This window comes from Anarhichas minor, unplaced genomic scaffold (assembly GCF_050575085.1).
Source record: "Anarhichas minor isolate MPS153535 unplaced genomic scaffold, ASM5057508v1 ptg000002l, whole genome shotgun sequence".
In the NCBI taxonomy this organism is placed as follows: Eukaryota; Metazoa; Chordata; class Actinopteri; order Perciformes; family Anarhichadidae; genus Anarhichas; species Anarhichas minor.
In genome coordinates this window covers 5,282,552-5,309,027 of record NW_027466448.1, presented here as the reverse complement: position 1 = coordinate 5,309,027, position 26,476 = coordinate 5,282,552, and the positions used below count along the sequence as shown (strand labels likewise).

The 26,476-nt window shown below is 42.3% G+C and overlaps 4 protein-coding genes across 5 annotated transcripts; 2 read left to right on the top strand and 2 right to left on the bottom strand.

Moving 5' to 3' along the window:
* Positions 1-3,602: 3,602 nt before the first annotated feature.
* Positions 3,603-5,249, bottom strand: LOC142948215 (ADP-ribosylation factor-like protein 3). The gene is made up of 6 exons (XM_076090083.1): positions 5,244-5,249; positions 4,952-5,095; positions 4,706-4,822; positions 4,536-4,586; positions 4,141-4,326; positions 3,603-3,650 (listed from the first exon to the last, which is right to left on the bottom strand). The coding sequence occupies exons 1-6, from the start codon at positions 5,247-5,249 to the stop codon at positions 3,603-3,605; spliced, it is 552 nt and encodes a 183-aa protein (XP_075946198.1).
* A 1,555-nt stretch (positions 5,250-6,804) lies between these two features.
* wbp1 (WW domain binding protein 1) lies at positions 6,805-13,790 on the top strand. Its single transcript, XM_076086635.1, has 4 exons — positions 6,805-7,017; positions 7,813-7,915; positions 8,138-8,305; positions 8,792-13,790. Exons 1-4 carry the CDS (start codon positions 6,805-6,807, stop codon positions 9,352-9,354), a joined length of 1,047 nt encoding a protein of 348 aa, XP_075942750.1. The 3' UTR covers positions 9,355-13,790.
* Positions 13,791-14,020: 230 nt separating this feature from the next.
* On the bottom strand, positions 14,021-18,484 carry lman2la (lectin, mannose-binding 2-like a). Of its 2 annotated transcripts, XM_076086623.1 has the most exons (9): positions 18,288-18,484; positions 17,863-17,981; positions 17,068-17,185; positions 16,903-16,985; positions 16,766-16,798; positions 16,233-16,394; positions 15,845-15,959; positions 15,604-15,735; positions 14,021-15,450 (listed from the first exon to the last, which is right to left on the bottom strand). In XM_076086623.1, the coding sequence occupies exons 1-9, from the start codon at positions 18,475-18,477 to the stop codon at positions 15,308-15,310; spliced, it is 1,095 nt and encodes a 364-aa protein (XP_075942738.1). In that variant the 5' UTR covers positions 18,478-18,484; the 3' UTR covers positions 14,021-15,307. The 2 variants fall into 2 exon arrangements, with proteins under 2 accessions (XP_075942738.1, XP_075942745.1); XM_076086630.1 differs by lacking the exon at positions 16,766-16,798.
* Positions 18,485-19,540: 1,056 nt separating this feature from the next.
* mtfp1 (mitochondrial fission process 1) lies at positions 19,541-26,235 on the top strand. Its single transcript, XM_076099758.1, has 4 exons — positions 19,541-19,652; positions 22,563-22,690; positions 22,897-23,129; positions 23,955-26,235. The coding sequence occupies exons 1-4, from the start codon at positions 19,583-19,585 to the stop codon at positions 24,019-24,021; spliced, it is 498 nt and encodes a 165-aa protein (XP_075955873.1). The 5' UTR covers positions 19,541-19,582; the 3' UTR covers positions 24,022-26,235.
* The last annotated feature ends 241 nt before the right edge of the window (positions 26,236-26,476 follow it).

Below are 26,476 nucleotides of genomic sequence, written 5' to 3'. Positions count from 1 at the left end.
CTGTAACCCTGTTTTAAAAATAAAAAAACAAAAAAAGCATAATTTATGGACTCCCAGATTTGATCATATACGTTTTGTAATAAAACCCCAAAGTCCAGAAGCACAATCTGAAACAGGACGTTTCCCAGATCCTGACCCCAGTACTCTACCTGCTGAATTAGCTAAATGTGAAGTCAGTCAAAATTTGTGGTAGCATACCACTCACTGTACTACCACACAACCTCCTGCTTCACCCTGACGTCTCTCCCTTTCTGCTTCCTGTCTCATCAAACAGAGCCCTGGACCCCCTACCAGGCCGACCCCCTCGCACTCTGAGAATGACCCGCTCCGAGGTGTGAACTTCCGTCCCCCAGCTGATAGAGCCTCCCGATCATTTTTATAGTCCCCATCCCTCGCTGTTTATGACTCTGCAGTTGGATTATAGCAAAGGGGGCTTGGAGAGGTAAGAGCCCCGGAGAGGCACACACACATCAAAGGAGCTATGAGAGGAATGTGGACATTTGTTGTTTGTTTTATCATCCAGTACCAGCACTTATCTGCTTAATCATAAAGGATTGGCCTGGGAATGAGGCAGGAGGGACGCTGTGCTGGCCGAACAAACTATCCCCAACACTGTAATTGTTACTGGAGGGATGAGCCAGATTCATTTTGGTTGTCGCAGCTTACAAGGTACATGGGAGTTTAATTTGAGGGGTGAGCAGAAGAACACTTTAACATTACAACTCCAGGCAGAGGGCTGTTGCTGTTACGGTAAAGATGCATCTGAGTGATTCAGCTGCAGCAATTCCACTATTTATGCTCCTTTACATTACAGTTTAGATAATGCGTTATCTTTTTTGGGGGGTTGAATAGGGGTGTAATAAATATTCAGTAATGTATGTTCTCTTGCAAGATATTATTGCTACACAGTTAACAATAGTATCATGCGTGATTAGGGAAGGAACTCATTATTTTCATTATTGATTGATCTGCCAATTATCTTCTTGATTAATGGATAAATTGTATGGTTTATTAAATGTCCCTCACAAATTCTCAACCAAAAGATTTTCAATTTTCAATCAAATGAGCGAAAGAGAGAAAAGCAGCAAATCCTCATATGAGAGATGCCAGAATCAGATATTTCCCTTTTATTACAGATATTTTTTTCTGGAAATGTCCCAATGTTTTTGGGACTGTATTTACATTTTAAACATGGTGATCCACTGTGTCGACCTCGAACGGGAACAGCCGAAAGAGGAAGAAGAAGACATTTAAATCATGGTACAAACATACATGCGTACATGCATTCCCCTGTTAAATTAGCTGAGATCTAAGCTAACGCTAAATGTATTCCTGTTGTAGAAGCACTTCATGTTTAGGGCGTGTTTTCCTCCTCAGTAGTACAGATGTATTAGTGTATTGTAGATGTCTGCCTTGTAATATATTGTATCACAGAATCACGTAATCACTGGTCAGCGTGGTTAACTATATATGAGAGGCCACACAAAGTGCATGTACATGTTTACCTTTGGCTCAACTACGGGTCTGAAAATATATAGTTCTTTATGACATTAGCTGCACACAACTTAAAAGCACGATGCAATTTTCTTCGGAAGTGGTTGAGGTCGGAAAACTGAATCTCAGCACTGATATATCTCACCTTGCTGCTGTAGCACCAAAGTGACCGAGCTGTAGTTACAGTGTGTGAGATACACAACACTTTAATTAAGTCACAGGACCTCGCCCCCCCCCCCCCCCCCCCCCCATTTTCTCTCTCTCTGGCCCTGAGAGTCAATCAGACTCTCTGCCCTTCGTTTCCCCTGTGTGGGAGGCCGGTGTGCGGGCCTGAGTAGCTGGGAAAGTCCCATGATTTATGGCCCTTTGCAGGCCTGACTGCCCCTCACCTCGCTGACGATAGAGCCAGAGGTAACGAGGACTGGTTGCTCCAATCCACTCTTCTATTTGCTAAATCCAATTTTATTCATTTGGGATTTAAAGGCACTTCACACCGTTTGCCATGTGATGCACACACTATTGGTAGATAAAATTGGAAAGATTTATCAGAGTACTTCTATGTGTAATTGGGTATATTTCTTACAGGCTGAGCGATAATCACACGGATTAGATGTTAATGATTAAGCACTCCAAGGGAAGAGACGGAGCATTTTATCCTCAGTCTCACATGGTAGGGTTTCATTTCCTTATTCATTACTTTTTTCTCTCTTTTGCTGTATGCTCCATAGAGCCTTGAAAAAGTGTTGGACGCATTTGCACGAGCAAATTGAAAGTAGCTTCAACTGAATAACGGTCGGTATGAAAATATGTTGTGGCTTAATATTTACCTTGTGACTCTTGAGTCTGGTGTTCGACACCGCGGTATCAACAATATTCAAGTTTACCGTATTGCCGATAACACACTACCACATGAGGCCGAAGCCCATATTGAATCGTCATGAGGCATTCCACACTTGTTTCCGACTCCATCGGAGGATCGAGCAACTCTGACATATTAAAATCAACCAACCTTACATACATAGAGGGACACACGCGAACACACTCACCAGCAGCAGCAGGGCAGTAACTCAAGGCCAAAGGAGGAGGTTTATTTTTATCATGGGTAAAGGCGCCAAATCATGTTGGTATGAAGGGGGCTATATAAATGCAAATTGTATTGGAGAGCTATTAGTCCTGGAAAAGGTTTGTATGTAAATGCCCTATAGGACCACAGCGGCGCACTCGGCCAGTTCAGATTAGTGGGGTTTGTGGCAAAAGTGCTGCAAAAGACAAAACTGAAAGAATAGACAGAATATGCAATTGCCTTGTGGTAAATCACGGTGAACAAGGTGAGCAGCTGAGTAATTGAATGACCGAGGTGTTTCTGTATGGTTTATTGTGTATGCAAGGGAGAAGTATTGAGGTCCGTCACCTGTGTGCATTTGTAAGTGGCCATGCTTTATGGTCATTTTGTTCATGGTACAGACTTTTTTCTGTACCTAAGCAGAACGGAGTGAGGCCATAAGCAGCTCTGTGAACGTGTGAATTGGCAAAATGTTGAAGCATCACTAAATACTGCCTTGTTTATGGCCTTATACCTCAAGACTAGACTTTGTGGTTGGCAATAGAGCATACTATATTGACTGGAGAAAGGATTGGTGATTATGAAATGAACAAATCAAATATGACACGGGATGCCACAACATTCATGGCCAGTAGTAGATTTAATAATTAGACGTTTGGTTTTTGAGAGACAACACAAGCGCAAGGCCGCCCTCTAGCTTTAAGTACAGAGACTCACAGTCATATATCAGTCATGAATCCAGCATGCAAAATACAGAATTGTATTCTACATACCAAGTACAACATTACAAAAATAACTGTATGCAGAACCAGCAGTTTAAATAAAACTTTTACAGTATATACATTACAAGATATGCATTGACAAGGTTAAGAAGTTTACATCACTATCTTAAAAAACATCTACTTAGTTTTTACACTGACAAGTGAAGACAGACAGACAAAAGTGGTTCATATAAAAAATGATTATTGTCCCAGACAAAAAAGTGACAGCGTAGGTAAAACTCAAAGTGCAACTGTAGTTGTTCACGGATCTTTTGCTTCCTGAATTATTTCTTTCGAAACCTTATATTTCTGCAAACCCAGGTCATGCCATCCTGGAAAGAAGCAGACAATGCGTTTGTGCTGTTAAAATTAGTGAGGTGTAATCCATGTGAGCCGCAGCTTAAAAACATGTTTACAAACCAGGGTTTGTTGCTGATTTTCAGGCCACGAAAATTTGTCAGGAAATAAGACGGTAAACAATTTGATAACTGGCAGATGGGATGATGTTGTTTCTATACAGACATTTCTATATATATACGGTGGAGACACAACAGCAAAGCCTCTTTGGTTGTTAGAAACGTGCTTAACTTCGGACCTTTAATCCAGGCAATCTTATAAATAGCATGTATAATTTGAGTAGGGAGAAATCCTGTTCTCAGTTCAACTCCCAGAGTAGGCTGAAAACAACAGAAAGTAACTGCAAAGTTGCTGCTGGCTAGTCAGTTATATGAACACAGGAGGTTTTAATGTGACATGTACGGAAGCAATATTAATGCTGTCTCAACTCTTGCTGTGTTTGCAAACTGTGTGTACTGTAGTTACCTGCACTCCCTCAGCAGTCACTGCTGAGCAGGCCTGGACCTGCCACATACGATCCCGGATAGTGTGCAGATGGAGACTCTCTGCCAGCTCAGACGCCGGGGTGGCTGTCATCAGGTCCTGCTTATTGGCAAAGATTAGCAGTGGCACAGCAGCGAGGTCTTCCTCCTCCAGCAACTCAGACAGCTCCTGGAGGAACAGACACACAAGGGTTGTCAGTGATATATGTGTATTGGAGTCAAAAACTAGATTATATTGACTTTTCGGCTTTAATTGCACCCAACACCATCAGAAAATATGGTTAAAATTGAGTCTCAATGACAATATTTGTATTATTATTCACACTAAAAATGTCTCATCATTGCACTCCTTTAAAGAAACGGTAATGTGTAGCTCACCAGGCTTGTCTCTTCCAACCTTTTATTGTCTGAGCTGTCAATCACATAGATCTGCAAACCACACAGTCATAGATATTAGCAAAATGGTTCATAACATGGATGATAGATGCTGAATTTGTTTAATTCTGGCTATTGTAACAACCAGTTTAAGTAAACCACAGACAGCCTACCAATACATCTGTGTTCTCAAAATAATTCCTCCAGTAGGGGCGGATCTTGCGCTGACCTCCAATGTCCCAAACATTCAACTTGAAGCCAGATGATTGAACACTCTTGATATTGAAGCCCTGTTGAATAATGACATAGATCATAGATAGATTTTACACAGGCGAATTAAAGCCTGATTACAAAATCTGGCGACTGGAAAAGGAAGAAATGTGTGTGTGTGTGTGTGTATGTGTGTGTGTAATTTGTACTTGTGTGGGGGTGATGTGGCTGATATCTTCTGCTGCCAGCTGTTTCAGCAGAGTGGTCTTGCCAGCGTTGTCCAAGCCAAGCAACAGTAAGCGCACCTCCTGTTCTGGAGACTGCTTCAGCCTCCGAAGTATAGACAACAGGCCCTTCAGGTGGATCAGAGTGCATATTAGAGGTGATGGACTTCAATGGACCGGCAGGTTTAAAGATGACATGGGGAAACCTGCAAGCACTTTCTCGTTTTGTTGTTACATGACCTCAGCTGCATCGGGTAAAGCACCGATCCTCACATACCAACATGGCGCCAGGGGTTGGCAGAGGAAACGTAGCGTGTACAGGAGGTTTAATGCTCACCCCACACCAAGAACCATCTAGGGCGTGAGGACTTAGCTGTTAGCCGACCTACACATGTATCAGGCCAAAAGCCCTCGTTGGCCAAGATTAAGACATGTGCACGGTGAATGGGTTGTGTACACAGGGTGGTAAGAAAGGCTTTGGCTCAAGCCATTTACCTTGAGGTGTGCTCTGTTAAGATGACAATGCTGTCTCTGAACTCTGTGACATGGAACATGTGCACTGTGCCAAATGTAGAAACAACTGACTTTAAACAGATTTTGTTTTCTTTGGCATTTTCTTGATTTTGTAGCTTTAGAATCTGTGGTTTGTCTTCTTGTTTTTACATATTGTCTTATCTGTCTCCAGTAATATCTAGTTTCTTTCTCCTGTAAAGCATTCTATAACTACTGTTAAGCCTGTATTGTTGAGAGTGAATAATCCCAAAATGAGAATAAAACATAGTTTAGATTAAAACTATTCGAATTTGAAATTGCTATTTTCAGTGACAACTCATATTATCACCGACAGCATCAGTATTAACCTATTGTTGACATTTTCACCTTAATAACTAAACAGTGACACAAAACTAATGTAGTAGTTTTCTATTCAAACTATAGCTAATTGCCTTTGTTGTCAAAGCATCACCATACTAAAGTACACAATAATATTAATATGAATTTTAACACAACATTCACTGTCTGTCATGCAATGTTAGCTACAACTATCATTCAATCAAAATACAGAGTAAAATATCCATGATATTTAATTGATTGATTCCAAAGCAGCCCCGGCTGTGAACCGCTATAACTCACCATGTTTTCTTCAGGTGTGGTGTTGGGTTTAGTGGCCGCCTGCTCAGACTAAAGTGGATTAGCATCTTTCAAACCATGCTTCTTGGTGAAACAACTGTGACGTCAGCGTAAACAACGTGACAGCATCTCTCAGGACCAAAAATGCACCATGCTAAATAAGACCCTTTAAGTATTTGTATGACTTCTTGATAAATACAGAAATAACCTTTGCACTTTTTATTTGGTCTTACTGTGGAAATTATTTATTTTTATTGATTTATTGTTTTACTATTTACCTATACGTGATTTACCTATTGACCTTATAAAGCACCTTAATCGCATATTATGTAGTTTTGTTCAGCCAATTTAAGATAAGATAAAATAAGACAAGATAAGATAATCCGTTATTAGTCCCGCAGTGGAGAAATGTACAGGATTACAGCAGCATAGTGGGTAGTGCAAACAAGAGACATAGTAAAAAACAACATATAAAACAAGTATTATAAATAAGTAAATAAGTAATCTTCTGCATTGAACAGTAATGTCTTCACCTATCGACACAGGACTAATTACAAGACTTTAACGCGCCTTCCGGTTGCAATTCGCCATTAAAAGAACAGGAAGAATTGAACTGTGTGAAAGTGAATTTATATGTTTTCCTCATAAATTCATGGGTTTCACAGACGCATACACAGCGCCCTCTAGTGTTCAAAAGGCGACTGCGTTTCATGTTACTACTACTGATTCCGAGTCAAGGAACAACAAAAACATGTCCGAGTGCGGCTGAACGGTTAACCTGCAACAGTCACCTCAATAGTCAACGATTCGACCGACTGCTATATGATTCCCGTCGTGTTAACGGCCGACAACCCAGAAAGATGCCGCAGAAAGCACTGGGATCCATTGTAGGTCTTCTTTGTACCGGGACCTGTCTGGTGCAGGTAAGCCCGTCGCTAGCGCACCCGGGGTCGGCTAACGCTCTCAGCCGACGCCGCTGCTTCTAGGGTGGGTGAAGGCCTCCTTCCGATCCCTTTTTTTTGTCTCCTCCACAAAGGAAACTGGGCACTGGTTCACGGATGACGTCATTAAGTCAAAGTTTTAATTTATATTTCGACAGTTGACTTGCTGGACTATTTTTAGGTTGTAGCTGTAAGATGCACGAGTGTGTTTTATTGCCTCGATTTTGACAAGTTTGAACCAAGTGTGTTAACGTTAGCCACTGCTAACTGGTACCCCGTTGAAATGGACGTGTTTTATTCATAGTGGTTGATGTTAGCCAGCGGGACAAGCCAGTTAGCCCCAGTTTGACCAGTTTGAGTCCCTAAAAAGAACCACTATTTAAACTTAAGTCAAAAGTAAATTGATAACGAGATTAACCATCACAATTTAGCATTTTATCTGCAGATTTGTTGACCTTGTTTGGCAGTAACATTGACGTCAGCGTCATTGTTTTATTGCTACAGGTTACTCTTAAAACCACTTTTAATGTTATTGATAATTGCACACATTTAGCAGTGACTGCTGGCATTCCCTCTGCAATATATTAAAACATCTGAATGTAAATATTTTCCTTTTATACAGACAATTAGCACGGACGTGCAAACGTAGTAAATTACCACGGTTAAATATATTCTAGAAATAGGTCAGCCTATCAACGGCTTGCTAAGCAGTTTCTTGTTGACTTGTGTGATTGAATGTTGACTTTCACGTTGTGTACCTCTTGTGTGTATTTTAAGGGGAAGGAGTTCTGTTTCGGGGTAAACAATGAGCAGTACCGCTGTGAGATGGGGTACTGCTGTGGAGAGACAGAATGCTGCACCTACTACTACGAGCTCTGGTGTAAGTTACTTTTTCTTTTCCCAATTCTTTATTCATATAAATCCCATGTGTTTTTGTTTGTATCCCATTCCTATTGTCCATTTAATTCAGATGTTGGAGATTTAACTCTAAAGTTTCATGGACTTATCGCCCTTTGCCTCAGGGAAAGCCTGGCTCGGTTCACAAGTTACCTGTGCATGATGATAAGATTACATTGAGTCTGCCCCCCCTCCCCACTCATAGGGTTCTGGTTGGTATGGACCCTTATCATCATGCTTAGCTGCTGCTGTGCCTACCGACACCGGAGGGTTAAGATGCGTCTTCAGCAGGAGCAACGTCAACGTGAGATCAGCCTCATGGCCTACCAAGGAGCCTCCAGCTCCTTCATTACCCCTCCACCGCTCAATCTAAGTGAGTAGTCTTTGAAGAGGGCCAGACTAGGAGTTACACACTGGGTTGTGGTGGTGTAAGAATAGAAGCATACTCCTCTGCAAATGGCCTGAGTGTATATTAAAGATCATAGTCTCACATTGTCAGAAGGGCATCAGAGAGCAGAGATGCCTCCCTAATCTCACTCCTGACATTGGCTGAAAGTTGATATTGTGTTCCCTAATATCACAAACAGGAGTGGGACAAGGTGTTTGCTTGGTAAGAGTCACAGGCCCACAGTGAACATGTTTGACTTAAAGTCAAGAATGGGAACACAACTCTATCATATGCTCTTGGAGCTCTTCCAATAGGACGTCATGGGGAACATTGTTCTAGGCTTATTTTTCCAATACCTGACGTAATTTATAAAAAACGACTTATTGTTGCAGCTCTACATGGATGCACAACTGCCTTTTTATAGGGAGGATTGTTTGAAAGCTAAAGCTGTTTGTATTTGTGGACTTTCAGGGTTCTGGAACGACTGCAAGCTTCCGGACTATGAAGAGGTCGTAGGTCACCCCCCGACACCACCTCCTCCTTACTCTGAAAACCCCCCCGAGACTACTCCAGCACTCCTTCCTCAGGTGGTTCAGCCGGACGCCTCGGTGCCACAGCCCCCGCCTGAGGCAGACCTGAGGGTGCACAGTCAGGCCTCGGGCTCATCCTCAGAACAGGAAGCAGTGGCGATGTCGATCCAAGCACAATGTCTGGCAGAGGAGAACGTGGAGGCTTCACTGATGGTGGCGGCGGAGGAGGATGAGGAGGAGGATGAGGAGGAGGACGAGGAGCTCGTCCCTCGACGTCGCCACGTAACCGGCGACTCTGGGATCGAGGTGTGCATCTGCCAGCTGGAGGTGGACGAGGGCTCGGGGCTCGAGGAGGAGGAGAGCGACGAGGAGCACCGGATGTGCAAGGCCACCGGTCAGGACTGCTGCTCCGGGCGCCAGCAGCAGACCTTCAGGCAGAAGGAGCACACCTCTGAGCTGCCCAGCCAGACCGCCGGCACCAGCACGGGAGACCACGTGGTGTGATCCACGGCGTAACTTAACCAGCCGACCGGCGTGGCTTCCTGCTTCACGCAGCGTGACGTCATCATCATCAACGAACTAACACACAGGCGTCACGTGATGATAACTAATCCTTAACGGCTCCTGATGAGGAAACACGAATAACATTGTGTGGACAAACTCTTTTTTTTTGTTTGTTTTGTTTTGTTTTGCTTTTCTTTAAGTGGGGAAACCAGCAAACACATTTGGTATGTTTTTTTTTCCGTAGTGCTAAATTAGAGAGCGTCATGGGTAGCGAGACGACAACAATTGATTGTGACTGAAACCAGAATGGACTCTTGCTCCCACCCTCTCCCTGGGCACTGCTGTCATGTTTCCGTCTCTTATCCTCGGTCATAACATTTCCGGCCATCTGACATTTTACCTCCGGTGGGACGGTCAGCTGGGAGCATACCAACACGGTCAACGACATTTCTCCCCTTTCTCCCCTGTGACTTCCGAAGGCAGAGGAGTCAAAACAAACAAGCCTCTTGAGAACTGAAATGACGACTGGAACACACATTTCCCCTTTTTTACCCAAAGCTGTGTGCGCTGTGAAATCTAGGGCACAGCTGCATTATGATGTCAGCTCTGAGGTCACTGCACCGAGCGTCTGGTGTGACGTCTGTGGGATCAAGAGTGGGGGAGACTATTCACCCACAAACGGCAGAGGGAGATGAGTTCTGTTTTGTCTCCTCCCCCACCAGCTCTTTCTTTCTTTTTGATATCCATATTGTGGCCTCCACAGCTCTGTGGTCACCAATTAGCATGACTGTAGGTGAGGAAGGATTAGTGATTTATCGACTGTGCGCACCGCATCTCCCCACTTTGGGTTTCTGGCTGCATTAAATTCATCGTAGCAGCCAAGAGGGCCATGCCACCAATTTTTGTAACTAATAAAAAGCCCTGTGGCTCTGTGTGTGTTTTAGTTACTGTGTTATGTCAGAGTGTGTAGCGGCAGCATTTTTTCTCATTCTAAACATAAGTAGTAATATAGTTCATAACGCAGGATGTACTTGCTTTTTTTTTTTTTCATTTCATAACCAGCTTTGCATCAATAAAGGCCGCAGGTGTCACTGTTAACAAAGCTCCTGGCGGGGGTGGGTGGGGGGGAGGGGGTACTAGTCTGTAAGGAAGGGTTGAGTCTTGTGTGCTTTGTATATCTTTATAGTGCTGTAGCATCTGGTTGTCGTACTTGCTCAGCACTGAGGTGGATTAACTATTAAAAGCACCGGTATTTTGCATGAGGCATGAATTTTCTGTGTTCATATTTTGAGTTCATTAGTATTTTTCTAGTAGTTGGGCTGCTTTGCTTTGCTCATCTGCGGACTACGTGTGAGGGATCTGCGGTGGTATTTTCCATTGGCAGCAGAGGGAGAGGGTGCATTAGCAAGTCGAGGTGAAAGCAGGCTCTGCAATCCAGTCGGTGTTGGCACAGCTGCAGGATCTATTGTGATTAACTGCCTGCTTCTCTGTGTTGCATGTCATTTTGCCCCCAATGTGTCGCACGGCATGTATTCAAAAGGATGGCAGTCAAACTGGTGGTGAGACGGGAAAAACCGCCGCAAAAGAAAATTGTGAGATAAAAGTCTGCGCAAGAGACGACAAATCGGCGAATGTTTCATCGAGAATTTAGTTGCGGAACAATGTCCAACGTTTTATTTGTTTGCTCTGATGCTGCGTGTCGAAATGGGCACAGTGTAAAAGACTCGGGTCAGTCGTTCTGCTTCACACTTATCATACATTTCCAAGAAATTATTTCAGGTATTAAAATGAGACCGTTGACCTCGTAACAGGAGGACACTGGGTTCTGCACACGTTTATGGTTGTGACTCTTCCATTTAAGCTGCATACCACACACTGCTGTGGCTCAAGTGTAGGAAAACAATACAAGAGGGGCCAGTGCACCCACAATGTCAGTAGAGAGTGAAACAGAAATGAATACACGGCGGCCTAAAGGCTTCAATTGGAAGAAGATTTTGTTTCATGTTTATTAAATGGGCCTAATCAAACATGCTTTTAGCGGCCCTTTTGTGTTGTCGTAGTGGAGCAGGTGCTTAGATGTGAAGCCAAACCGACATGACAACGACCTTTTCAGAGGAGCTGTTACACTGTGAGCATGACTGCACACCCATTAGCAGAGGTAATACGAGACCAACACACCTCAAGCTGCCTCTACAGCGCTAAAGTCCTGCTTATGGAGCTGCACATTAAACAGACGTGCTGCCGCCTTATTAGAGTAGATGTAGGTTCTCGTTAAATGGTAATAGTTGTGTTGTTACTAGCATGGTTGTGCTTCTGTGGTAACAGAAAGTAGCATCTGAGCTCGTTCCGAGGAAGTGCGCTCGCTTCATGAGAAGAGGATGTGGTTTAAAGATGCTGAAAGCCACACGAGTCGAACTGTCCTCTGTTGTGTAGAGTTTTACTTGCATTGGTTTTTGTATCTGAGGCTGTTTTGTTCTTTTGTTTGTTGACTTTAAAATACTGTGTGCGTAGTTGGTTGGTTGTGGCACTGATGGAATTAGTCGAGACCAGATTTTGCGCTCCTGTTTTTGTGCTCCGGATCTGGTCCCAATTAGTTTGTGATGTTAACTGGCTTGAAAGAAAAAAAATATTGTTTTTGTTTTCTATCGTTTTGTTGTGATTCATCCTGTTTTGTGTCTGGAGGACAAAAGTGAACTCCAACAAGAGGTTGCTTTGTAACCTTCTTGCTAAGGTGCATTTAGCTTATTTCTGTACATATGTAGACGCAATATTCGGGGTTGTTTTGTGCATGAGTGAACTGGAGGTCCATAGTTTTCCCATTGCCAAACAACTACTATGCCTCTCTGGTTTCCACACGTTTACAGAGATTAAGGGCTATACCGGTCATCACGCATCCATCTGTGATTCTTCTCCTCTGTGTTCTTCACTAAAAGCCACAAGTTGCCGAGATCCACTATGTGAACATGGTCAGGTTTTTTTTTTTTTTTGGCGGAGGGTTTGGATGATATTTCAATGTTGTGGTGGAGCTCATATTTACCAATAGCTGATTGTATACGACTGTGTATGTTTGTGTAATAGGCTTTATCGTTGCCTTTTTTTTGTTTCGTCAACTGGAGGTGCACGATTTGACACCCCCTCCCCCCTCCTCCTTAATGCTAACGATCCTTTCTTATGTAACTGCATGTGTGGTTGTGACGGAGAGTTTTTACATTTGGACAGTGACTTCACCCTCCGCCGGGCTCCGTCTTGGTAACAGAAACGCATTTGGGCTCATCCACTCATGCAGAAGAAGTGTGGACAGAATAATCTGCCATCTCCGTGCTCCACAGATCGTCACGATTTGGTTTCCCACTCTCAGGGTTGTCTTTTATTAACAAGCAGCGCTACAGTACAGAATGAACACCACCAGTCTCATAAAAACCAAAGCAGTTCTTTCATGTTAATCGTTTTCTGCTGTTATTTCTGCATCTCTGTAGTCTATTGTACTTTACTCAACTAGGCTATGCAACAACATCAACCTACTGTTTATATGCTGCGACCCCTTTCTCTCTCTCTCTGTGTGTCTGTGGTCTCCAGTACAAGCAATATAACTGAGTACTTGTGGCACTGCACTGTAATCTACTTTGGTTGGTGTGCGTACATGTATTTGTTTAAGAAAACTTGTAAAAACAAAACAAAAAAACTTGTAATTCTACCTGCAATGATGTGAGGACGTAGGCTTCAGTGTCAGCTGAGGGGCTTGAGTTAAGAAGCCTTTCTAGTTTATATATATTATTCTCTTTTTGGCTTTTTCCTGCCTGCATCCTGGACCACTAACCCTTTCTACTCCTGATGTATGGATAAACCACATTAATGAGATATTTAAACCAGGGGGGAAAAAGTTGAATATATTGTTTTCCTTTTGGAATAATTCATGTTCATCTTTAATCCGTTTCTGTCACTTTTCCATCCCTCATCTTTGTTGCACTAATTCAACGTGTCGGTTTTCTCAGTTAAAGCGACGGCTTTGTTCTTTCATTCGTGATGAATTTTCACTGACTGTTGCCTTTTTTTAATCCTCGGTTGTTACAGCGCCATCAATGTCAAAACTTTTGTATATTATACATATGAAAGACCTCAACATGGAACACAGTCGCCTTAAGTTAGACACATTTGTCATTGTTTCTGTCAAACAACTTGTTTTTGTCTCAAACATAGATTAATACCAACGGATGAGATGCGATGGTTGAGCTATTTTCTTTTGCCAAGATGAGAAACATCCGAGTTAATTGTTTTGTTTATATCTTCTTAAACAAGCGTAAAGTGGTAAAAGAGAAAACTGTAAAACACCGATTGCTTTAAAATCCTTTGTTTTAGTAGGAAGTCTGCTGTGTACTCGTTGGGTCATCATTTGTATTTTATTTTTTTAATAAAACAAAGCTTGGCACTTAACTGACCGACGCTTGTATTTCTTGTCTCAAAACTTAATCCGTTTTATCCTCGTTGCCTTTTGCTCCGCCCTGGTATGCTGTTGTAAACATTTCCATAAATGAGGATGTTGTAGCTCAAACATACTGAAAGCTTAAATGAGGTTTCAACAATGGGCTGTTTACTCTGAACTGTATGTTGTTGCCAAACATTACATATATAACCCACTTCCTGCAAGAGGTCATGAACGATATCCACGTCGGTCTTGTTTGGTCTTTAATGAGGCGATAGAAATAATTCAGGACAAAGACACTGGATGGATACATGAGGCACACGGGTTTCATACAAACATACAGAATATAAATAAAGTAGGGGGGAAAAGGAAGTCCTCAGTCATTGCACAATTGTAAACAAAGCACCACCTAGAGACACATCTGATGTTGACATGAGGCCTGTGACCATTTCCACAACATAAAGAAGAATAACTGGTCCGGGTCAACAGCAGCTCCATCCAGACGAGGCCGCCTGAGGCCCAACCAGCATGTTTGTTCGGTTCTGCGAAAGCATATACGTCGCATGACGCACAGACACACAGGTGGACCAAAAAGTCATTTTAGTGTCCGATGTGCAAAGTAAAAAGTGTCTTCAAAAAAGGGGAAATAGTCCCAATAAATGAGTAGTCGTTAAAATTCTCTTCAGTGCAAAGTTCGTTCCTGGCATTTAAATGTATATTTTAAAGAGTTTGCTCTAAACTGATTTTTTTTTCTTCTCAAATACACACACTAACATCTGGGGGAAGGGAACCGATATTAAATATTTTCCCGAAACACACAAATCAACACATGCATCAATGAGACTGGTCAGTTTTCAATGTAAACCAAGCACGGCTCATAAAGAATAACCTCAACAAATGTCATGCATACTACAACTACAGGGTGAGAATATACAGCATACTATATAGTATATATATATATATATATATATATGGTCAAAATGATGAGTAGGTAAAAAGCACAGGTATGGTTTTCCTAAAGCAAAGAAGAGTAGAGATGCATCTTTAAGGAGCAACAGTAAGGATGGCAATATTAGCTTTTACTGCTATTTGGTTAGTGCTTCAAGTCGTAGTGCAGAGTAGGAAAACACTGGATACTTATATATTTATATTTCTCAAAGCCATGAAATTTGTCAAATGCAGAAAACGGTGCCAGAAAACAGTAGCTGCTCATCAGTCGTCATACTGCACGTCTGCTGGGTAACAAGTACAGAAGTGGAGATGGTAAGGCCGAGTCGGTGTGTGTCGGTGTGGGCTGTGGACAGAAATAAAGTCCTCCTACTGCTTCATCACTACCAATGGCAAAGTTGGACAATGGCTCTTTGTATCCGGTTATACATCTACTCCGTCTCCCGTCAGGATAGAGCAACCTGCTGCGCTCTACTGACCCACAGCAGGGTCTCACTCTTTGTCTCAGTGCGGTTGGGTCCACGGACCACAGCAGTCCTCGCAATCTCCTCCTCCATCTTTTTTTCTTCGTGCGTTTGTCCTCTCTCAGTAGAAGCGCTTGCGTCGGCTGTCGTTCCAGTGGCCGTAAACCACCAGGCCGATGACGATGAGGAAGATGAAACCCAGCATGGACAAGAGCGCGGTGAAGAAAATGGCTATTCCACTCATCCCCTCTTCACTCTCACCCACTGGAAGAGAGGAACGACAGTCAGGGCATTCGAAAGGGAAGGAAGGAAGGAAATGAGAAATAAAGCAGGTGGACGGAGAGATGACAGTGAAGGAAAGAGTGACAAGCAGCAGAAAAGACAGAAGGAGAGAGGGGAAGGAAGTAATTTTCTTACGTTTGAGTAGCTCAAAGTTATCCACGCTGGGTATAGTTATCTCCTCCTCTTCATCCTCCTCCTCCTCCTCTTCCTTTGGACTCCGCAATACCGTCAGTTGGTAGAGTTTCAGGGAAATGATATCATGGTTATCTGCACATTGAGAATAATAAAATATGATTATAGTTAACACTACATCATTTAGATCTGATTATCTGTACTTGAGGAGCAGTTTGTTTTTGGGACAGTGAACGCGCTTCACCTGAGAGGTCTCCCGTGACGGCTGTCGCTCCAAAATAATAGCCTTGGGGAAGCCGCACCCCGGGTATGTCAAGGCAGTCCCTCCACTCATGTTGTCCGTCGATGTCTATCATCACCTGAAGAACAGAAGCAATTCAGGGACTTTAAGACGGTCACTGAATGTAAATCCCCGGGCAGCAGGTTTACTGATTCATATGAAAATGTAGAAACCCCTTAAAAATCTTGGACATGGACTTAGCATTTAAAAAAAGGTGGCTTAAACAAATATTAGCGGGTCAAACTCAGTGCACCCAGCGTATACAAATAACAGGTTGGACCGTGGCAGTGATGAGCAGTGTGCTCGGCACTGTTATTATCGTGGATGATTGCAGACGGACAGAGTCTCTCACCGTGAGCCTTCGGCGGACGTATCGGATGAAGAGGAAGGTGTCGTGTTTGAGGTTGCGCACCATGGCGTTGCAGCCGCCCACCTCCGTGGGCCGACCGTCCCGCTCGTGGTCGTAGCTGATGCTGCCGTTCCCGACCATGGCCAGGACGAAGGGGAAGATCCTCTTGTGGGAGGAAGAGAGAGAGAGAGAGAGAGAGAGAGAGAGAGAGAGAGAGAGAGAAAGAAAGAAAGAGAGAAATTAGGAAATACTCCGGACTTAAACTAGTCCCTCATCGTGTGCTGACACCGCGGTGACGCTTTTACAATTAGGTCATGCAGGCTGAGGCTGAAGAAAGAAAAGATGCTCTACGTTATTTTTTTACAAACTTGCATCGACTGTTTCACTTGAATGACACATGCTTTATTTGTTATAAGGTCTACAACGACAAAAACATGTCGGTATTGTTTCAAAAATAAGGGTATGTTTGAAGTCAGAGAAGCATGCTTAAGGACCAACAGAGGCTGTAGGATTGGGATCATCTAAAAACTGGTTACCTGTGTGCGAGGAGTATATCTTTTCTTCTGCGCCTGACTCAAATGGTTGCACAAAAGAAAACAAAGACAGCCCTTTTACACACATTTGCAAGAGACACTTGTCCACCTGAGGTGTAAGCAGTGCCCCTCCATCATACCTCCAGATGTTTCTCCTCATTGGGATACGTGTCCACAAACACACCCAAGCCAGTGAAGTTGTCTATATTTCCAAACACAGGACCTGTAAAATAATAAGAGGACAGAGTGTTGAGTTGTTGTTTTTTAATGGGTTGAGATGAAGTAAGACGTCCTACAGCGCTCACCTTTCTGCACACGTTCCTTAGTGTACCAGATGGCCAGTCCATCACCATTCAGGTTCTTCTTTCCTTGCCCGTGAATCTTAAAGTGCACCTGCATCTCCCAGTCCGTCAGATGGCAAGGCTGGAAACACACACGGGTTAAATAAAAACACATAGTGATGCTCCAACGACTTGGCAAGAAACATACGAGACCAAAATAACCTGATGACCAAAGAGTAAATAGAAGCCTGGTTTTACTGTAATTTGTTTTTTTATTTGTAGCGCTGTGTCACGTAGACTAATGGTTGGGTTGAGGCCGAGGCAAGAGGAAACACAAATCATAGTGGCATATTAGAGACATGAGGTGTTTTTGCCCAACCACAGTCATGGGCAGCAGCAGAGGGTGTTTATTGTGGTTAGTTCGAGATAAGATCAGACAGGGTTAGATTATCAAAGATGATGTCAGACTGTCTGAAAGCAAAAACCAGATGCTAAAACATCATCCGACACCAAACCCATACTTAATCTGTACAAATCTTGTTCATATTTACAACCCTTTGATAACTTGCTATGTTTACTATGTTTATTGGCATTTATAATGATAAGGGTAGAATAAATACTAGAAACACCTAAAATAAACTTGCATTTAAATGTACAAGCCTGTTTTTTTACTTCATCTAGTATTTGAGGGGTCTAACCCTCCCTCTCATCTGCATCCTGTGTCTCCTGGCTCTGAGTATAATAGCAAAACTTTGTTTATTGAAATACAAATACAACACTGTCATAGCACACCACATTTACCAGTATTTGTATACTCACAAGGCGGCTCCATACTGCCCCCTGCCTGCTCTGCTTGTCAGGTGTGAGCCGCACCTGGTCGGTGGTCACCATGGCATCTCCCATCAGCTCCCAGTGCGAGGAGCCTAAGGAGCCCACACCTGAGCACACAAACCAGCATGAACAAAGATGACACCGCACAATAGAGAGCAGTGACCCTCTGCTACTAAACAAAACGTCTGTTTGAGGGAGGAAAGGTACAACTAGACGGTCTTTAATGAAGCACCATGTAAGGTATTGAATATGGTATATATACATATATAAATATATATAAGGTTAACAGTATAACAGGCTGAATGTTACAGCAGCAAGATAGAAATACACGTAGCTTCTTCTGGAAACATCTGTCCCTCAGCCTGCCCCACTGTGACCGTTTATGGGGTGTATAACGGGTGAGATAGCGTTACCTTGGTACGGCTTGGAAAGCGAATACTCCCGCTTCAAAAACTCTTCCATTTCGTGATCATCGTCGGCAGAACACCGGCTCGAGGCAAAAATAAGGAAAGCGAGAATCCAGTACGATTTAAAAGACATTGTTTTCCGTCTGAATGGTGATCTCGGCTCCCAGTAATTGTCGCTACTACTGGTGGCGGCCATCGTTGGTATAAACTCCGCCCACTGAATCGTCAGCTTCCTTCCCATTGGTTGACTGTGTTGCATGGCTCGCCGCTATTGGTCCGTGTGAGTGTCAATCATAATGCACGCTTTTAATTGGATGTACTGTACGATCGTCGTTTTGGATAGTGTCAATAGTGAGAATGAATCAATTGATTTATTAAATTGGAAGTATGCACCATTTGCATGGCCCTGGGGCAAAATTGAACTGTGGGCCTATATTGACCCACATTGACCCTCCCATGCACTTTGCATTGTGCATATATTGTATTCTGTTTAATACCCATATATGCACACAGCAGTAGTTGACACATAAAAGCTTCATTAAATTGTGCCCAGAGCCCCAGAAACCAACCAGTACACCTGCTGCTGGAATACTACCCCACCCTATAGGTTTTCTGTGATTCAGATTTTTTTGCTGATTGAATTAAAAAACAATGTTATTTAGGAATATGCACCATGAAAGCACAATATCAAAACTAGACAGGGCGCAGGGGCAAAACACAGATTCAAGAAAGAGGCACAAATGCAGTTTATAATGCTAAAATGCTAAACAAAGTCTGTCAGATAAGTGTAGTGGAGCAAGTAGGCCTAGAATATTTCCCTCTGAAATGTAGTAGTGTAAAGTAGCGTAAAATTGAAATGCTCAAGTTAAGTAAAAGTACCTGAAATTAGTACTGAGTACTGAGTACTACTAAATGAGTACTTTATATGTAGTTACGTTTAACTACTGTGTGTTTTGAGAGAGACTGAAAATAAATATATTTAAATTAAACTTTATTTCAGACACATGGGTCCATATCAAATAAAAAATAAATACAATACAATGTATTACGTATGTGCTGAGCAGCTGTGGAGAACGTTTAGACCACGCCCCCTTCACGGTGGCTGCTGTAGAGGTAAGACCGCGCCCCCTTCATGGTCCCTGCTGTGTGTCGGGTTTAGACCACGCCCCCTTCACGCTGGCTGCTGTTGAGGTAAGACCGCGCCCCCTTCAAGGTCCCTGACGTGTGTCGGGTTTCTCAGCCCTCACCGAGTTTATATAGTAACGTTACAGCACTGGGGGATGGATTGAAGGAAGGAAGGCATGGATCCCATTGAAGAAAAAACGAGCAAAGCGGTCGACATATATCGTGATACATGGGTCCGCTTCCTAGGTATGTATTGGTATATTTGTATAATTTTTCCACTGTAATGAACAGTGTAGGACAGACATTTAACGTTACACTGGAGCCGTCATGACCCTGGAGCTGCATGTCAGATGCTAGCCTGCTAAAAGTTAGCATAGCTGGCTATAACCTCTGTTAAAAATCTATTTATAGCAAGGTCACTTTTATGACCACAGGACGCAATGGACGACGTCCAAAGGCTGGACGTCAACACCGTTGTTCGTGCTTTGTTTCCATAACTTATTTAACTGTAATCTATAGCGTTAGAGTTGTGTCTGTAACTCAGGTCTGTAACTCAGGTCTGTCTCAATAAAGGTTGCTGTTGAGCAAGGTGAGGCAGATTGACTCACACAACCACAAAGAAACGCCCGCAGGCATGCCCAGACTGAAATCTGATACTATTCCTGTGGAAAGTACAACTTCCTGTTTTCGTTGCTGTGGTTCTCCAATTGAAACACTGGGGGGGGGGGGGGCGGTTACTTACATTGGTTACTTACATTGGTTACACTATTATTAGCTGAGAGGGGCGGGTACAGTACTGACGGTCATTCATTCATACTGCAGCAGCAGTTCTCCTGGTGAACATGCCCTAATCTCCTGCTCCTCCACAGCCTTCATTGGCCAGCAGTCATGTGAATCTGTTTATCCTCATCGAAATATCATAATCTATTTGCTCACATCTTTAATCCTGTCTGTGCAGTTACGTATCTCTATTGACATGCATGGACAGGAATGTGAAAGTGTTCATATTTATATGGTTTTGGTCTGAAAATGAGCCTTGAACATTTAAAAATAATAGTTAAATTCATGGAGTTGTCAAATTTCATGCAGCATTATTAGACAGATATTTAACATTAATATAATACTCTGAATATTACATTTTTTCCCTTGGAATTGGTACTTTTTTTGCCAAGAATACTTTTTTTACTACTGTGGAAAAACTGTGATGATGGATATGCAATAAGCAATGGATTTAACCTGAATTGTGACTGTTTTCTCAAACTGAACTGTGTTTGGGCACAGACCACATATTCGCTGACACAGACATATAAAATAGTTAATCACAAAAATGTTTTTGCTTACAGATCATCATTTGAACCCCAGCCCATTATGCCAGGGCAGGGCATTTGTGTTATCATAACTGTGTGCCTTGCTGGAAGCTAATCTTATCTGGGCTGTTGTTATCAGGTTTTATTATACAGCTCCTATCATCTTATGCTCACAGGGGCTTCTGGAGCTCCAGATTCAGTCGTTACTTTGTAGTATTAAAGCTAGCAGCGTAGAGCTCCATAAAGTTGTCTTGTTGTCTTTTTTTAGCAGCAGACATTTTTACTTGTCCTCCTCCAGTGCTTGCAGGAAAAGCACAGGAGTAACATTAAGGATAAGTGTCCCAGTAAGTCGTGACAGTGTGCCAGCATGCACAGTACCAGGACCCTGAAATGGAAATCAGCTTTTCCCGCTGTGACATGTCGAAATGTCCTTTTGTGTTAAAGTGCTGTACCAACAGTTATGGATATGAGCAACAACTACTAGGCTCTCATCTTGTTTTTCCTGTAAATTGTTCCCAGTTTTCAGGTTCAAATATATCAAGAGCGCATCATATGTAAATAACTTGGAACAAGATTTCTAGATTTTATTCTCTTGTTCTTTGCTCATAGTGCCGACAGCTGAGATATACAGATCTGGTTTGGGATGTTGGGTTAGATGCAAATACCGACTTCATGTTATTCAAATTTAGAATAACAAACGCATATCGCACTTGTGATTTACTTGTACTTCATCTCTCCCGCTTTACTGAGTCAGTCGGTGTCCTGAATATGTTCTTGTGGTTCTTAGCAGTGCTGAGTTTGGAGTTCATAATCATTGTTGGGAGTAAAGCTCAGCCCTAAACGATTCATTTTTTAGAATTGAAAAGGTCTTTGACCACCGCTTAGAGACAAAAGCTGTCATGTGATTTGCTCTCTTACTGAAGCTGCGGAAGCATCATTCACTCCTGCATCTCTTATTAAAGTCCGAATTTCAATGACATTACACCAATTAAGCCTTTTTCTCTCCTGGCGCCAACACCTCAACTCATTCACTCAAACACTCATCACCAGTGTTTCCTTCCCCCAAATTCAGATAGATCACATTGCATGGAACTCATTGGGATCATTTTTTATGTAAGGTAACATCTGGCCAGTGATTGTGGTGGACCGCTGTGACTGAATGGTGATAACTCTCAAGCACCTAATGATGCTGTAGTGCACAGTGATTATCTTAGTTGAAACCGAAGATAAAAAAATCATATTTATCTAATAATCCACTAATCGTAATGTCATCTTGATTTGATTGCCTTGAGCGGAGAATTAAGACTAAGAAGCAGCAAATACAGTGGCCACGGTATTTGTCTCCACCACACACTGATAGTTCTGTCACCATTGAACCAAAGATAATACTTCCCGTGTGACCGGAGTTCATTTCACCAGAGGTTTACGTTTACTGTAGTGGGGCACAGGTGACTTCATAATAAGGTATCAAAGGTGTCTGAGTCATTCAACCCTTGTGGAATGGGTATTGCATGGTTTTCCAAATGTTGCTCTCCATTTTCACCGACTCAATGTCGGAGATAAAGTTGAAGTTTTTACAATCTTCTTGTATCTTGCAGGATATGTGCTGGAATTTGGAGTGCTCCCAAATGTGACATTACTGAAAAGCTGAGCTTCTGCGTGTTTAATGCGCTGCGTTGTTGTATATGATGGCACAGTTGGCTTTTCATAAACGTATGGGACTAATGTGTTTTTATAGACCTGAGGGTTAACACCTGTTAGCGGGGTGATTAACTGAAGTTACGATGAAATAAGAGGAGACTAAAAAGGTTGAAGTCTTATGTGTATCTTTGCATGTGTGCCCACACAGGCTATGCCAACGAGGTCGGGGAGGCCTTCCGTGCTCTGGTCCCAGTGAGCTTTGTTTGGGGCAGCTACGCTGTGGCCACCGTGTACGTTACTGCTGATGCTGTGGACAAAGGGAAGAAAGCAGCTGCGGTAAGATTCACCATTTGTGTGTGTTATCTTCATTGATTTGTCACATTTAGATTATTATGGAATGAGAAAGAAGTATGAATAAATATTAGGTCAACATTATTTTAGTTCAAGATTACATAAAGGTATACGTATTTTACGTTCTTCATGTGTTATTGGATATCCTTCTGCTGTTTCAAGATGTTCTTATGCTGCAACTCTTCCTCAAGGCCCACGGCGACAACCCGGGGAAGACGACGCGGGTAGCGGCGGCAGTGGTGGACACGTTTGTGTGGCAGGCCCTCGCCTCTGTGATCATACCGGGCTTCACCATTAACCGAGTGTGCGCCGCGTCACTGCACCTGCTGGGCAAGACAACGAAGTGGCCCCTGCCCGTCCGCAAGTGGACCACGACAGCTATCGGCCTCTCTACAATCCCCTTCATCATTACTCCTATAGACAGGTGGGCACACGTTCATGTGGATCATGTATGTGGCTCATTGTGTTAGATTTAATTTGAGTATTAGTTAACAATATTAGTGAGAAAGAAAGGAGGGAGAAACAGACATGGCTGGAGATGGGTTGATGCTACCTGTACTTTACAGAGCTGAGCAGATGATATGAAAGAGATGTGTTAGCTTTGGCTACCGGTTATCTGAGGCAGGGACTTAAATTCAAGTGCAAGGGGTGGGTACTGTCGCATATAATGGATTCTGCCTTCTTTGACAACTGTTTGTTCTACAGTTCAGATCGATTTTTCTGCCGAGTGCCAATCATTTTGCTGCCGACTCGTCACCACCCTCGTTAATGAGTCCTTTCTGTGCGAGGGTTGATGGAGGCAAACCAGAAAATATACAGTGCTCAGTGAAAACTACAGTGCTCAGCTGTTTTTTTAGAAATGCCTGACACTGTATATTTGTCAGACATTTTTATGTCTTAAGTCGGAAAAAGTGGGTTTGAACTGAGCACAGTGTTTCGGTGCTTTCATGGAATCTGTTGACGATAAGAAAAATGTAGAATAAGAGCAGATTTATGAAGACTTTCAATAAATAAATGTCTGTTAAGTAACAATCTATAAAGTTTATTCTACTCATTCTAATGCAGTGACTGAGTTATCGAGCCACAAACAAGGACAACAACATAGTAGTGACATATACAACTTTAAAAGTTGCTACAGTTGCTGTTGTTGGGCGAGAAGAAGTTTTCATAGATCACTTCTGCTTTCATGAAATGGATTCAGAAATGCTTGTGTCTGACATCACAATGTTTCCCTTCTCGTACGCTGTAGGTCAGTGGACTACCTGCTCGATTCGAGCATTCGGAAGATCTACCACGAGGACGAGAAGCAGAAATGAGGACGGATCGTCCACCCCGCTGATACTAGAAACCACTCCAGCCCACGTAGACCTGTTCTTGTTGTCCACCAATGTGAAGCACTAAAGAATGCTGAAGAAGAATTTCATGGAGCAAGACTCCCCAGTTGGCCACAAATGCATATAATAAAATAGATTTTTAGTAAGAAATTACATAATTTACATTCATATAAGTAAGTTGAAAGGGAATTCCTGCTTCATGAAATATCTTTTGGGATCCTTAACTTGAACCTCAAAGGGCAATCTTGATAGCGACACCAAACAAAAGCTTGAACAGGAATGTAACAGCATGAATTATTTTTAAATATTCGCAGTGAAATTCTTCTTAAAGTATTCTTCGGCAGGGACACAGTGTGCTGTTATATTCCTGTGATCCTCTTTACAGAGATCCAGGGTTGCCCTCATGGTTCAGAGTTATAAACTCACCTCATGTCCAGATGTCGAGGATTTAAATACAAATCCACACTTGCTGTGTTTTATTAGCCATATTCAGTGGTACTGTGATGCCAAAAAAGCCAGTTTGCTTTAATGTCCCTCTTATTCTTGACTTCCTTAAAGTTCGTCTTTGACTGTTTCTTTCTGAAAACAAAGGTGTCTCTTACTTTAAATACATGTTTCAAGTGTCTTATGCACTTTTCACTGTTTCATTTGACCTGACTGTTGGTGTTGGGAGCCAATGTTTGCACTGGGAGCATTTTTTTTACACCATGGTTACAATCCATATTATTCTGAATGGTATATGGTTATCTTAAACTAAGAATATTCAAGTTGAACTCCACAAGTATTTGAATTATTTCTCACCAATATCTAAACTGTTGCTCAATAAGTCTGTAGTCAGACAGTCTTGATGTACAATGCTGTAACTTCTGTAGTGTGAAAACATTCAACATCTGTAACTAGTTTAAAGCAGCTTTGAAACATACTTGTATGTTGTACGTACTAGCGTTGAACTTCTCAAATACATGTGGAGGTCAGTGCCGATGCAGAAACGGGTTTAAGGGATTCTTTTAGCAATATGCAGATTCTATACGTCTTTATTATTTCTTTTCTTTGAGGAGCCAAGTCATATACTGTATCTCATGCTGAACTATGCAAAAGGAAACCTGGGAAGATGTTGTGTACACATGTGAGCTTCTCAAATTACAATTAAAATGTGGTTAAATAATATAAGAAGGGATACCAAATGTAACATGAACATTAGAGAAAGAGGAGCTTGCTGTATTGGGAATGGTTATCGTTGTCATTTTTTTTCTGTCGGTGTAAACAAGTGTACAACTCGAGCAATAACTTCTTTTGTGTCGCACAATGTTCTCTTTGCTGTGAGGGATGCTGTTCAGTTTATCGTAGAGAGAGAAATGCTGAAAAAAAGAGACTGTGATTTGTAACTCGGGGTGCACCAACAATGTTTTGACTTGCTGTAGTTCAATAATATTTGATGACCGGATCAGGACACACAATGCACAATGTTTTTTTTTAAATTTGAAAGATTGTGCTTAAGGCTCCAGTTCATTCACTCAAGTTTACTTTTTCCTTCTGTAAGTTTAAGGGTACAGACCTTTATTTATGTCGGGTAACTTGACTTGTCATCGCAGGGAAAGCACACGAGTCCAGATGGTTTCTTTACGTGTCCCAGTAAGCCAGTGATTCAATGTGTATGGTAACATGACTGGGACCCTTTACATGTAATGCACCCATCATCTTATTAATGTGCTGCTCCTGCTTTGATAAGCATATTGGTGCATCCCTTGGGAAAATCCATTTATTCATGTTCAATTGTAACACTTCAGATTGTACACAGGACTTCATTGTATTTTTCATTGATGCACACACAAAATGAACGGTTTATTTTTTTCAATGTTTTTCTCATGTGGCAGTGTTTTTCGGAAGTGGGTTTTATGAGTCACATTTTCAGCCTTAACTGAAAAAAAAAGATCAAACCTCAAACTGTTTTTTGTGTGAAAGCAGCTGTTGAAAGCTGAAGCTCCATTCATTACAATGGTTCTGTAAGAACGTCTGACACACTGGAGAAACACAAAATATAAATCTGTCTTGGACTAAATCAAAGTTTAAAATACCATGGTATCACTTTGTGTGGAGTTCTTGTAAAGTCTATTGGCTTGTGTTTTTTTTGTGTATCATTCCTGCGAGTATGTTCTACATTACAAATAACGACAATAAATGCAGAGCCACTTTGCAGCTTTAGGAAGTAATGATTGACAGCTCAGTTTAATGAAAGACACCGTGGCATTATCTACACGCAGTCTGCTTCAAGGCCTTCCTATGAGGACACCTTTCCCACCGTGTGATTTCAAGTGGCAGCACAGCAACTTGCTCTTTGTGCAGGCACGGTTTCCACTTCCTGAGTAACCGCTGCATTCAGATGAAAGAGGCGTAATCCAAAGGGGCTGTTCAACCAATGAACTGGAAGCACTCAAAG

Coding starts and splice junctions, on each gene's coding strand:
- wbp1 (XM_076086635.1), top strand. CDS start 6,805: ATGTTACTACTACTGATTCCGAGTCAAGGAACAACAAAAACATGTCCG. Junction 7,018..7,812: donor CCGGGACCTGTCTGGTGCAG/GTAAGCCCGTCG, acceptor GTGTATTTTAAG/GGGAAGGAGTTCTGTTTCGG. Junction 8,306..8,791: donor CCCTCCACCGCTCAATCTAA/GTGAGTAGTCTT, acceptor GTGGACTTTCAG/GGTTCTGGAACGACTGCAAG.
- lman2la (XM_076086623.1), bottom strand. CDS start 18,477: ATGGCCGCCACCAGTAGTAGCGACAATTACTGGGAGCCGAGATCACCA. Junction 17,982..18,287: donor GCTTTCCAAGCCGTACCAAG/GTAACGCTATCT, acceptor TTGTGTGCTCAG/GTGTGGGCTCCTTAGGCTCC. Junction 15,451..15,603: donor TAACTTTGAGCTACTCAAAC/GTAAGAAAATTA, acceptor CCTCTCTTCCAG/TGGGTGAGAGTGAAGAGGGG.
- LOC142948215 (XM_076090083.1), bottom strand. Junction 4,823..4,951: donor GCCACATCACCCCCACACAA/GTACAAATTACA, acceptor ATTATTCAACAG/GGCTTCAATATCAAGAGTGT. Junction 4,327..4,535: donor GGTTGGAAGAGACAAGCCTG/GTGAGCTACACA, acceptor CTGTTCCTCCAG/GAGCTGTCTGAGTTGCTGGA.
- mtfp1 (XM_076099758.1), top strand. CDS start 19,583: ATGGATCCCATTGAAGAAAAAACGAGCAAAGCGGTCGACATATATCGT. Junction 19,653..22,562: donor TACATGGGTCCGCTTCCTAG/GTATGTATTGGT, acceptor GTGCCCACACAG/GCTATGCCAACGAGGTCGGG. Junction 23,130..23,954: donor ATCATTACTCCTATAGACAG/GTGGGCACACGT, acceptor CGTACGCTGTAG/GTCAGTGGACTACCTGCTCG.